Consider the following 12320-nt stretch of genomic DNA (forward strand, 5'->3'; position numbering starts at 1 on the left):
AGGGAAATAGGTCTTTCCTATCCACTCTATCTAGGCCCCTCATAATTTTATACACCTCAATTTGGTCTCCTCTCAGCCTCCTCTGTTCCAAAGAAAACAACCCCAGCTTATCCAATCTTTCCTCATAGCTAAAATTCCCCAGCCCAGGCAACATCCTCGTAAATCTCCTCTGCACCCTCTCTAGTGCAATCACATCCTTCCTGTAATGTGGTGACCAGAACTGCACACAATATTCTAGCTGTGGCCTAACTAGTGTTTTATACAGTTGAAGCATAACCTCCCTGCTCTTATATTATATGCCTCAGCTAATAAAGGCAAGTCATAGAGTCATATAGTCATAGAGTTATACAGCACAGAAAGAGGTCCTTCAGCTCATCATGTCTGCGCCGGCCATCAAGCCCTATCTATTCTAATCCCATTTTCCAGCACTTGGTCCATAACCTTGTATGCTATGGCGTTTCAAGTGCTCATCTAAATGCTTCTTGAATGTTGAGGGTTCCTGCCTCTACCACCTTTTCAGGCAGTGAGTTCCAGATTCCAACCACCCTCTGGGTGAAAAAGTTTTTCCTCAACTCCCCTCTAAACCTCCTGCCCCTTATCTTGAAACTATGCCCCCTGGTTATTGACCCCTCTACTAAGGGGAAAAGTTCCTTTCTATCTACCCTATCTACGCCCCTCATAATTTTGGACACCTCAATCAGGTCCCCCCTCAGCCTTCTCTGCTCTAAGGAAAACAACCCCAGCCTGTCCCGTCTCTCTTCAAAGCTGAAACGCTCCAGCCCAGATAACATCCTGGTGAATCTCCTCTGCACCCTCTCCAATGCAATCATATCCTTCCTATAGTGTGGCGACCAGAACTGCACACAGTATTCCAGCTGTGGCCTAACTAGCATTTTGTACAGCTCCATCATAACCTCCCTGCTCTTATATTCTATGCCTAGGCTAATGAAGACAAGTATCCCATATGCCTTCTTAACCACCTTATCTACCTGTCCTGCTGCCTTCAGGGATCTATGTACATGCACACCAAGGTTCCTCTGTCCTTCCTAGAGTCCAACCATTCATTGTGTATTCCCTTGCCTTGTTAGTCCTCGCAAAATGCATCACCGCACTTTTCAGGGTTAAATTCCATTTGCCACTGTTCTGCCCATCTGACCAACCCGTCTATATCGTCCTGTAGCCTGAGGCTTCCCTCCTCGCTATTTACCACTCCACCAATTTTTGTGTCATCTGCGAACTTACTGATCATACCTCCTACATTCATATCTAAATCATTAATGTACACTACAAACAGCAAGGGACCCAGCACCGATTCCTGCAGTACACCACTGGACACAGGCTTCCAGTCACAAAAACAACCTTCGACCATCACCTTCTGCCTCCTGCCACTAAGCCAATTTTGGCTCCAATGTGCCAAATTGCCCTGGATCCCATGGGCTCTTACCTTCTTGACCAGTCTCCCATGCGAGACTTTGTCAAAAGCCTTACTGAAGTCCATGTAGACTACATCAACTGCATTACCTTCATCCACACACCTAGTCACCCCCTCAAAAAATTCAATCAAATTGGTTAGACATGATCCCCCCTGACAAAGCTATGCTGACTATCCTTGATTAATCCTTGCCTCTCCACAAGTGGAGACTAATTCTGTTCCTCAGAATTTTTTCCAATAATTTTCCTACCACTGATGTTAGGCTCACTGGCCTGTAATTCCCTGGTTTATTCCTACTACCCTTCTAGAATAATAGTACTACATTAGCTGTCCTCCAGTCCTCTGTCACCTCCCCTGTGGCCAGAGAGGTTCTGAAAATTTGTGTCAGAGCCCCTGTAATCTCCTCCCTTGCCTCACACAGCAGCCTGCGATACATCTCGCCTGGGCCTGGGAATCTATCCACTTTTAAGCCCGCTAAAACCGCTAGTACCTCCTCCCTCTCAATCACAATCCCCCCGCCTGATTTTGATGCCTACACCGTCCTTCTCCATAGTGAACACAGTATCCCGTATGCCTTCTTAACCACCTTATCTACCTGTCCTGCTACCTTCAGGGATCTGTGGACATGCACTCCAAGATCCCTCTGATCATCTGCACTTCTCAGTATCCTACCATTTATTGTGTATTCCCTTGCCTTGTTAGCCCTCCCCAAATGCATTACCTCACACTTCTCTGGGTTGAATTCCGTTTGCCAGTTCTGCCCACCAGACCGTTGAATCTTGCCTAGTAAGCCTTTCAAAACCTAGCTACGTGGTTACACATCATATTTAGGTTCTGTATTATTATATATGGTGTTATATTTAGCAAATAACATTAAACTTGAATCTTTGTTGGAAGAAAGTCTATTGTGGTAATTGTATCTTGGTTCTTAAACAGGTGCATACAGATGCATCCTGGCATCATACAGTGGTTCTGATGTAGGTGCTTGTCTTGAGCACCATGGCAAGTGCAAGTCTGCTTTCAAATGATACAATGTACAATGCCAAGACTACATAATTACAGTGGTATAGCTCTCTATATAACAAGGTAAGTGCCATTGCATCTATATTTCCTTTAATGGAATGGAAAGATGGCAAAGTGTGTATTTATAAGTTAGCAAATAGTCAGTCTTTAAAAAGTGATAAAAGTTTATTTAAATGACAAAACATACACAAAATTCAAACTTACATGACTGACAAATATACATACAATTAAAAAACACAGGTTAATGTGCTAGCAGAACATTTCAAATGTAACTGTGCATCGAAGCACAGGGATCAGGTACACAAGTTTCCTAAAGGCATTCTCCTAGAATTAATAAGAACATTTACATCTAACCTTTTTTTCTTGCACAATTCTAATTCAGTCTTCCTTCATTGAAGGTAGAAACTGTGGACCCTGTTACCAAAAATTCTAGTTCCAAATCAATCCCTTTAAGGGATTATAACATTTTTTTTACCACTAGAAGTAGAATGTTTACATGTTTATTCATGTGTGCACGAGTTTATTTCCCCTCAAAAAATGTTAAAAAAAACGGTTAAATGTCGTGCTTTGTAGAAGCGCTTTGTTTCACTTTTCTGCTACTAAGAAACCCGAATACCTCTTTACCCGGAGACGCTAATGCAATTAGAAATGCATGGCAGTATCTACAACAGCTAAGCTTTAATATAGGATATCGGCCAATTGTTTTGTATTACTCCCAGTGCTATTTTTCGTTCAGTTTCTTTAACCGTATTTCCCCATTAAAACACATTACTGCATTTGTTATACACTCAATATTGTTCATTGAAGGTAGTGATGACTTGCTACTGGCTCTTCAAACGGAGAACCAATGTCCGACCCAAACTAGGCAGCTTTATTAATTTCTCTCGGGTCCATTCAGTTACCACGGCCTCCAGACTGATTTTGAATACATTACAGGGGACGTGTTTTCTGTCCTACAGTTATCTACTTTTTCTTGCAACAAGGGGCTCTGTCCAGCAGTAGGCGAATCCGCTTCATCGAGATCGGAGCACAGATCATCGCTGGAAGCAGTGGACACAGGAGACAGTGCTGAGGGGCTGGTCTGATCTCCACCTCCGGGGGACACTAATAAATGGCACACATCGTCAGGCCCAGGCCACATACTGGGGCCAGTTTCAGACATCAATTCGCCCAGTAAATCCTGAAAGTGGTCTTCGCTCAATGGCATAGACTCCAGTAAGTGGTTCAGTAACTCGGCGGCCACTGCAGGGTCGATCCCCGGGCAGTTTGAGACGAAAGTATGGACCTCGTGCATGCACTGAATGTAGCCAGCTGCGAACCTCTCATTCGCTTCCTGGTTAAACCTGTCCGTCTCTGCAAACGAGAGAGGGGAGAGAATAAAAAGTAATTTTCTATCGCAACAATTACCATTAAAATATAATGATCGCTTCGAAAAAGCTATGCAGCAGCGTTTGCACTGAGTGTAATCCCGCCCCCGTGGCGGTGCCTTCCAATCTTTTATTTCTGTCTTACAGGAGGAGGTTTCAAACTTTACTCACCAACATTTCTGTTGCGAAGTATGTTTTGGACACGTTTCACGGTCATCTCCAGCACCTCCGCATTCTCCATTTTCGACTGCAGCTGAGAATATTTAGCACATTTTAGATTTTTAAATCATAACTGAAATCTGAAGGACTTTTTTCCCATCAGTACAACTTAAAACTCACTTCCGTATCCGCCAAGATCAGTCTCAGTTCTTGCAAGCTTTCGTTAATGCGGGCTCGTCTCTTTTTCTCGATCAGTGGCTTGCGAGTCTGAAATCAGATAGGAAACGCACCGAGTTAGAATGACATTTATTTTAATACAAGTGCATTATAAGAGCCGGTGATTTAATTCTGACCCTTTAAAGTGCACCGATTTACCTTCCGATCTTCTTTAACTGTATAATAGTCCCCTTCATCCCTGACAGATCCGGGTTTGCACGATGGAGCCATGTTGTTTAGAATACCAACAACCTTCCCCCAATTTTTTTTTGTTTAAAAATCCTCCCACCAGAAGCAGGTTTTGATAGCAGCTGGTACGCGTACAATCTTCTTTTTATTCACTGTAGCCTGCCGTTGGCAATCTCTCTATTTATACCCTGTCGTTTGCATTTGAATGAGCGGGGAGCGGCGCGTCCCGGGGACGCCTAAAGGTCATTAGCTTATCCAATGGGAGCGCGATGCTTTGTGTCGGGCTCAGGGCTGCGCCCTGCCTGCTGTCAGGCTCTGGCTGGCCACGTGAGGAAATGGGACTTTTAAAGTTATTTGTTATGCAATTCAACAGAACTGTAGTTTTTTTTAAACTATACATTACGCCATCCTGCCCTCACATTCCAAAGCGTTAGCCATCAATTGCAGGCCAATTCCATACTAGAATGATTAAGAAACCAACAGGCTCACTAAAATGGTAGAGCTTCAGACAGGAATCGTTTATTCTCCTTTTACGTTTCAATGCAGGACGACAGAAGTGTGAGGAAAAGAAAGCACACTAAATATAAACATATACATCCACACTTGTTACAGAAGAAAAGGCCATAACCAAAAATACGTAAAACAATAACCTAGTCATTAATGTTGATATCCGAGGTTTAACTTTAATAACTTAGTTGTTTTTCCTCCCAAAAAATGTAAGACGCCGAGTCTGCAATAGTAAAAGATTTTTTTTTGCCCTGCCTTACACTAGGACAAGAATCTATTTCTGGGTATGTAGGTGAAATGTAACATGATGCTGACAGTTAGCAGCTGCAGCCTCTCGCCAGAATGAATCAAATAAGAGCATTAGTCCGTCCATAAAGAGCAAGCGACAGGTGTTAGCTCTTGCTTCATTTGTTTTCGTCTTTTACTGCTAGTAACGTGTATCTGTCATATTTATTATATCCAAACTACATCCATCCAACCCTCCTCCTGCACTGGTTTCTGCAAAAGTGATTTGCTCGATACATAATCAGCAGAAGTAATTTATCCCTTATTTTAAAAATTACACTCTTGTCAGATCAATTATGTTAATCGTTCCCTTTTAACTAGCAGTTATCCCGTTTTATTAGAATAGTAAACATACACAATGTTGTCCAGCATTCTCACTCTAAAGAACACGTCTGAAAGGGGAGAAAAAGTGTTTTGCATTACTTTAGAAATAGCCTGAAAGATGACTGTTTGCAATTTGTATGGGAATGTTTTACCGGAATACAATAGAAATGTCTTCGCATTCGTTCAGATTCTGCTGCACGTTCACTTCGTGCTTCTACCACTCAGCCTCTTTAACATTGCAGTTTAAATCGTCTGGTGGGTGCTACTTGGTGAGAATTAAGAGGGGTACTATATCTGCTGAAAATGGTTTTAGCTGCATTAATATATCCTGAGCTGAATGCTCTCAGTGATGTGACGTCTTCCCGCTGTGTTATGGGTTGAGTTCATGTTCATTTTGCACATTTAGTATCGCAGTGAAAGTCTTGTATTGTTAATGACATGCGTGCGCTTCTTATTCTTGGTGTGTATAGAGAGAAACAAGCAAAAAAGGGGTTGGTGCACAGATTTATAGGCATATACTTCAAAACGCTTAACTGCCCCAAAAATTAATATTGGTACATCACTCCATATCAGAAAGTTTAACGTGACTAAAACCTTGGTACATTTCCTATTTAATTACTTTTTTTAGCTATAAAAAGTTATTTACTATTCACAACAAAGCATAGCTTCGATGGGATCAGAGGCTGTAAAACGCCTGAAGTGGTAATTAGTTTTATGGACTTTTCAGTTGATAATTCAAGAAGTTAGTGATGAGATGAAATAAATTCCACAACGGGCATGAAGGTTACAATTCAGAGCTTTAAACTTTTTTAAAAAAAAGTTTGGCTCCTTGCCATGAACGTAATTGGGCTCAGTCATTATGCAACCTGGTCAGCGGATCTTGCAGCTGTCGTTGAAATCTTTTGTTTAGGGCAAGCAGGCGTACCCGCTTCTCGCTTTCAGTAGATTTCATCAGTATTCAAGAATGGTTGGCTTGAGAAATAATTCTGATAATAGAGGGACTGTGTGCCTCCCACCAAATAAGTTACGGGGGATGCCTGCTAAGTTGCATCTGCGAGCTTGTGCCTCTCAATAATTTTCCTTTCTGTTTTTCAAACACTTGGAAGGGATGGCGGTGGGTCATAATGGAATGATTCGCTGTGGTTGCACCGGTCCATTTAAACGTCGCATCTGCGTTCGTGTTGGTTTCTTTTGAGAATGATCTGAGTCTTTTAAATTGTGTTGGTACAGTATTTGGAGAGGTGTTGTACTATGTAGGGGTTAGAATCTAATGCTGAAAACCAAATTGTTGCCCCTACACAACTGCAGGAATATTTTTGCAACAAAATATCAATTAGAATGTACTGATAAATCCAGAGCTAAATGCCCGAAACATTCCGATGGGGAAGTAATTATCTCGTGTTGTTCTACTGCATGTTGGACAGATTCTGTATTTTACTGATGTAGTCTGATAACAGTGACAAGAGGGATCACTATTTTCAGCAAACAGTTACTATTTTCCTGTTCAGAGGAGCTTTTCTATCCGTCCACGACCATGCACAATGTGTGAGGAAAGCCAGCCTCACATAACGGGAAGGGCGGGCCAAGGCCAAGGACACCTATTTCCCCCTCCCCCAACTCAATCACTCACACACGTAGTGCATGGAATCATTATTGTCAAAATGTTCCAAGAGATTTAGCCCACCTATCTGGACTTTGTTCTCATTCTGTTCATACCACGGGACATTATATATCTGAATATCTCTTCAAGAAAATAAAATTACGCAGGACAATTGAGAGAAAAGTCTGTGATGCTATCTACGACTCAATTATGTTCTGGAACCACCAGAGCGACTCTTTCTATGCAAAATGTACTCTCAATGAGATTAGCCACGTTCAGTGAAAAGAACTGATTCGTATGTATTCTACAGTGATTTCAAACTCACAATCAGCACAATATCATAACAGAATACGTGTAAACCGATACAGTTCATGCTTAGTCGTTTCACGGGCTATAACGACGTCTCCATTTGCTACAATATCAAAAATCCGAAATTAACACGTTAATCTCATTATATACGTGATTCTGTTAATTGTGTAGCACATTTAACTTTTTACTCTGTCTTAAGAAATAAAATTGTACCTCCTTTTTAAGAGATGTGAATGGCAATCATTTATTATTTGCATTACTGGTCAGATCAATTATATAAATCAAACTTCTTTCACTGGCAGTTACCCTCGTTTATTGTACTTGTAAACACACACAATATGGCCCAGCATTCTCAATTTAAAGGCAAGTGTGAAAGGTAAAGAAAGGTGTTTGTATACCTCAAACGTGACTGCAATTTGTATGGGAATATTTTACCGGAATGCAATAGAAATGTTTTTGCATTCACTTATACTTTGCTATCTGTCCACTCCATGCTATCACTCCGCTATTTTGATTGTACTGTAAAAGTGAATATATTCTCGGGTGTTACTCCCTGACAAGGGGGGTTATTGTAGTTTGTGTTTAGTATTAAAACAGCTGAAGTTGTTGCTGCTTATTTGGTTCTTTCGGTTAGCTGAATGTTCCCTTTAGTGATAAGGTTTGAGTTCTTCAATTTAGGAGTTTAATGCACCAATGTGCATCAAGAACATAAGAAATAGGAGCAGGAGTAGGCCATTTGGCCCCTGGAGCCTGCTCCGCCATTCAATAAGGTCATGGCTGTTCTTCTACCTCATCTCCACTTTCCTGCATATCCCTTGATTCCCGTAATATTTAAAAATCTATCGATCTCTGTCTTGAATATACTCAATGACTGAGCCTCCACAGCCCTCTGGGGTAGAGAATTCCAAAGATTCACCACCCTCAGTGAAGACATTTCTCCTTGATGTACAAATCTCACGGGGTCTAAGCAAATGCTGGACAAACCTCATTTTGATCCTGGCATTAAGCGGTTATTTTTGCTAATTCTCAATTTGCCTGTCGTGGTATACAGCACTGTTCTATTCTACACGCCCAGGTGATAGATACCATCTTAATAACCTGACTTCTAAAATTAAGGTGTTCAATATAATTTCTTTGAACTTGTTCATTTTGAATGTAAATGTGTTGTATTTTATCCAGTGACCTATTATGTGCTGCACTCCTGGTGAGAACGTAGATAAATAAATTGATCTGTGCGGAAAGATTCCAATGTGGAAAACCCAGAACCCAGATCATTTAAAATGCATTTAACCCTTTGAGGTTTTTGAGCTCCAGGCATTTAAATCGTTTAAGGGAACACTATGACTCTAGGAAAGTTTTATTTATGTGAATTTCTCTGATTGCTATGTAATCTGAATGATTAAATATCCGCAGGGAATCGTGTTTGTAGGTGTTGTATTTATACCAGAAAACATGATGCCACCTTCATTACCAGGTGGGTTAAGCCCACTGTTCCCATTGCTCTTTCAGCCTGTGTTTGGACTTACTCTGAGGAACATCCTGCAGATCACACTGTACTGTGCCACGCGGTTTCTGCCGCTGCCCGCTATTGATGTACATGGCACGGGGCAGGATGGGCACTGGAAATCATGAAATATGCTGATTTTTTTAAGTAAAAGTTGATTTGGGAGAAAATTCCACTTCGGGGCCTGATGCAGAAAAGAGCGCTACCGCAGTCGAAGGCAAAACGGGACTTGCAATCTTAAATAAACTCACAAATGAGTTGTTTTATGCCCCGATTGTTTTTTTTGTATTGTTTAGCCGCCTTGAGACCGTGGGAAACTCCCTCTCCAGTCTCGATCAAAGCAAAGCCTGGTCAGACTCGGGTGTGAAAAGCGACAGCTTGCCCTCTCCAGAGATCACAGCAAAACAAACGATTTACATGACGATTGGAGAAACTTCTGAAGTCTCCATTAGCACTTGTGTGATGTTTGCTTTATGAGCAACACAATCGTTTCCTTTTCTTTTACCGCATTTTACAACCACTCACTATTTGAACTGAGTTGTTTCGCGCCTCTTCCATTTTATGAAGGGAATTGGGCCTCATGTTGTGTGAAATTATTATTCAACTTCTGAACACTAAAGTACCGCTGTCTCCTTTCGTTGTACATTTTAACTCAATGACTCTGAAGTCGTTTGGTTGAGTTTAAGTTTGATTCAAATGGGCAATAGGATCTCTGTGCAAATGAATGTTGCAGATTTAAAGGGGGGGGGGGGACCTGAACTGTCGCTCTCTGACCTGAAATATTTGTTAACTCAGTCATTGTGAAACTTAAGTGAAAATGTTTATAAATGCGATAAAATTAGATCAATTTATAGCTTGCTTATGGTCACGCTTCAGCTAGCTCCAGCTCAATGATGATTTAGACCAAACATTTTTTTTGGTAAAACTACAGCGTAAGTTTCCTGTGATTTTTAAGTCTCCAATGTTATTAACTTCGCAGCATAAAAAGGCAGTCTTTTCCTCGGTAATTAAAGTGTTAGTTAACTCTGGTGTTATAACTCAACGCCAAGACAGACGAACAGAGCTTTTAACACCTGTTACAGAATGAGACACAAACTGATTTTCAACGTTTATTAATAAGTCGTTAACTGCAATATAAACATATAACATAGGGGAAAGTAAGAAGCCCGCAAGCAACTCTCTATCAAATAAATTAGATGTATTTCATTGAATACAACATTGTAAACGCCTTCTACAATATAGGCTACGGATAAGCACCCTTCAGCGTGAAGTACCCTGATTTTAGCACACATAGGGGACATGGTTTGCCCGGAAGTGTTTCGAGAAGCATATCTATGAGATACATAAGGAGAGTCTAATATTTAGAGAAGCAGTGCAGTCCCTTCACCAGGGTCTCCACACGTCTGAGGATGCAACAGATGGATTGTGCATTAAGGACAAGTCTTCTTGGAGCTGTTGGGTAGAAGAGCTGGCAGGTAGCTGAAGGTTTGCTGTAGGATTTGGAAATGGTTCCACGTTTTTCCCGCACGCTTTAAATCCAGGAGTGCAGATTCGGTCTGGAGATGAGCGAGGGGAGGACTCCACAGCTCCCAAAGAAGCGGCGTTGACTGCAGGCATGTTCCCATGGGTCGCCAAGGAGAGCGGAGTCGGAGAAGGTGGGAGGTTAACGGTCGGTGTCTTCAGGCTGGACTGGCGCGAATCTTCGCTGGATCGAGGCAGTGACTTGAGTAAGTGATTCAACAAACGCGCCCCTACAGTTTTGTCCATCCAATCGCAGGTTAAAAGCAGGTTGTGAACTTCATGCATACACTGGATGTAGCCAGCACTAAATCTCTGCTGAGCTTCAAGCCCAATTTTAGTATCAGCTAAAATAAGAAGAGGAATAGGTATAAATAATAGATAAATGCTTTCTACTTCCCAACTGTAATCCTATATTCACAGATAATGCATTTTCAAAGATGAAAACACATTAGTATCAAATAATTAAACATTTCGCACGAAAATGCATTTATTATAGTATAGGATTAAATGTAATACACGTATAATACTTTCTACGTATTTTCATAAATCTTGTTATATTTTACTGATCCGAATATCGGTATTGATGTAAACTCACCCATCATCCTGCTGTTTTGAACATTCTGAAGATGTTTTACTGTCATCTCGAGGATATCTGCTTTTTCAAGTTTTGATTGCTATGAAATAATGAAAAGCTGTTGTTATATTCTGCCTCCTCTGAGTTTAAATAAATACCAGCCTATGCGTACATTTAAGGCAGAGGAGAGGAGCAGGCACTGCACTTACATCCAGGCGGAAGGCACCGACGACTGTTTCTTTCAGTTGATCGAGGCAGTTGTTGATCCGTTCTCGTCTTTTTCTTTCGATGAGAGGTTTTCTTAACTGCAGGACAGAAGTAAACGAGGTGAGCAAATGCCAACGCCGAAACCTCAGTAAAATACCATTTTCGAGCTTCCAGAAGCAACCTAGTTGACAACGCACTTTTCTTACCTTGCGCTCCTCTTTGGCGTTTGAGAGTTTTTCCACGTTGTTGCTGAAAGTTGTGGCAGTCATTTTTCCACCGATCTGCAGTCTGTGAGAGAGGTGTGCTGCAAGATGCTAGCTCGTTTCAGACTGTCTGAAGCTGTGATGTCTTCTCCCTCTCTGCTGAACTCCTATTTATATCCATGAATTAGCATGTGAATGCGTGAGTTCCTCCGCTCAGCCACTTTCCCACACTTGGGGTCGCGGCCAGAGGCGAGTGTCCATCAATCAGCAGTGACAGCTCACTGCTCGCACTCAATGGCCAGCCTGCCCGCCCAAAGAGCGACAGATGGCGAAGGCCAGGAATCTCTTCCAGCCCAATCTTATCTTTCCCTCAGCACTCCGAGCAGTTCGCATGGCTCTTCAAATCACCTCTCCCTACATTCCCATGGATTTGGTTAGCGGTGAGAAATGAGATGGTGTTACTCCTGTTACACCTGGGAACTCCGTCCCTTTTCATTGCAATGAATAGTGTCAATTTTGTAACTGCAAAAACATGAAATGTATCCGCCCTTTCCATTCACAGCTGTTAGTTAGAGTTCGTATTTAGGCTTGTATCATTTTCCTAGTTGCATTGTCAAGGTTCTCTGTTCATTATGGAAAGGAATACAGTGAAGTCGTATTATTTGCATTTTCTTGAACGTCACTGTATCATGCTTTTGAAATAGTTTATGTATTTACTTTTGACAATGCTGTAGATAGACCCATATAGGAAATCACCCCCCTCCATTTTTGTAACAATTGCTGTATTGCCTATTGCCAAAGCGACCCTTTTTATCCAGTTCACAAGTGTCTTTCATTAGGAGTAAGAATCACTTATTTTGCTTCTAACATATGACCTAATTCCATACAAGTCATTCTTAA

General features: G+C 41.5%; 2 protein-coding genes across 3 annotated transcripts; both read right to left on the reverse strand.

The window, feature by feature from the left end:
* Positions 1-2601: 2601 nt before the first annotated feature.
* On the reverse strand, positions 2602-4621 carry LOC147115883 (transcription cofactor HES-6-like). Its single transcript, XM_085990531.1, has 4 exons — positions 4357-4621; positions 4162-4248; positions 3994-4075; positions 2602-3808 (listed from the first exon to the last, which is right to left on the reverse strand). Exons 1-4 carry the CDS (start codon positions 4426-4428, stop codon positions 3354-3356), a joined length of 696 nt encoding a protein of 231 aa, XP_085846657.1. The 5' UTR covers positions 4429-4621; the 3' UTR covers positions 2602-3353.
* Positions 4622-10011: 5390 nt separating this feature from the next.
* On the reverse strand, positions 10012-11735 carry LOC147115884 (transcription cofactor HES-6-like). 2 transcript variants are annotated; one of them, XM_085990533.1, is made up of 4 exons: positions 11424-11735; positions 11220-11315; positions 11032-11110; positions 10012-10780 (listed from the first exon to the last, which is right to left on the reverse strand). In XM_085990533.1, the coding sequence occupies exons 1-4, from the start codon at positions 11484-11486 to the stop codon at positions 10299-10301; spliced, it is 720 nt and encodes a 239-aa protein (XP_085846659.1). In that variant the 5' UTR covers positions 11487-11735; the 3' UTR covers positions 10012-10298. The 2 variants fall into 2 exon arrangements, with proteins under 2 accessions (XP_085846659.1, XP_085846658.1); XM_085990532.1 differs by having other exon boundaries at positions 11415-11735.
* Positions 11736-12320: the final 585 nt, after the last annotated feature.

This window comes from Somniosus microcephalus, chromosome 6, assembly GCF_052327205.1.
Source record: "Somniosus microcephalus isolate GS21.2 chromosome 6, FLI_Smic_1.0, whole genome shotgun sequence".
NCBI classification, from domain to species: Eukaryota; Metazoa; Chordata; class Chondrichthyes; order Squaliformes; family Somniosidae; genus Somniosus; species Somniosus microcephalus.

What these genes read in the sequence shown, in the direction of transcription:
- LOC147115884 (XM_085990532.1), bottom strand. Translation starts at nt 11,486, where the DNA reads ATGACTGCCACAACTTTCAGCAACAACGTGGAAAAACTCTCAAACGCC. An exon ending in TCGGTGCCTTCCGCCTGGAT is followed by an intron (nt 11,111 to 11,219) that starts GTAAGTGCAGTG and finishes ATTATTTCATAG; the next exon opens with CAATCAAAACTTGAAAAAGC. An exon ending in TCAAAACAGCAGGATGATGG is followed by an intron (nt 10,781 to 11,031) that starts GTGAGTTTACAT and finishes TTCTTATTTTAG; the next exon opens with CTGATACTAAAATTGGGCTT.
- LOC147115883 (XM_085990531.1), bottom strand. Translation starts at nt 4,428, where the DNA reads ATGGCTCCATCGTGCAAACCCGGATCTGTCAGGGATGAAGGGGACTAT. An exon ending in CAGTTAAAGAAGATCGGAAG is followed by an intron (nt 4,249 to 4,356) that starts GTAAATCGGTGC and finishes ATCTGATTTCAG; the next exon opens with ACTCGCAAGCCACTGATCGA. An exon ending in ACTTCGCAACAGAAATGTTG is followed by an intron (nt 3,809 to 3,993) that starts GTGAGTAAAGTT and finishes TCTCGTTTGCAG; the next exon opens with AGACGGACAGGTTTAACCAG.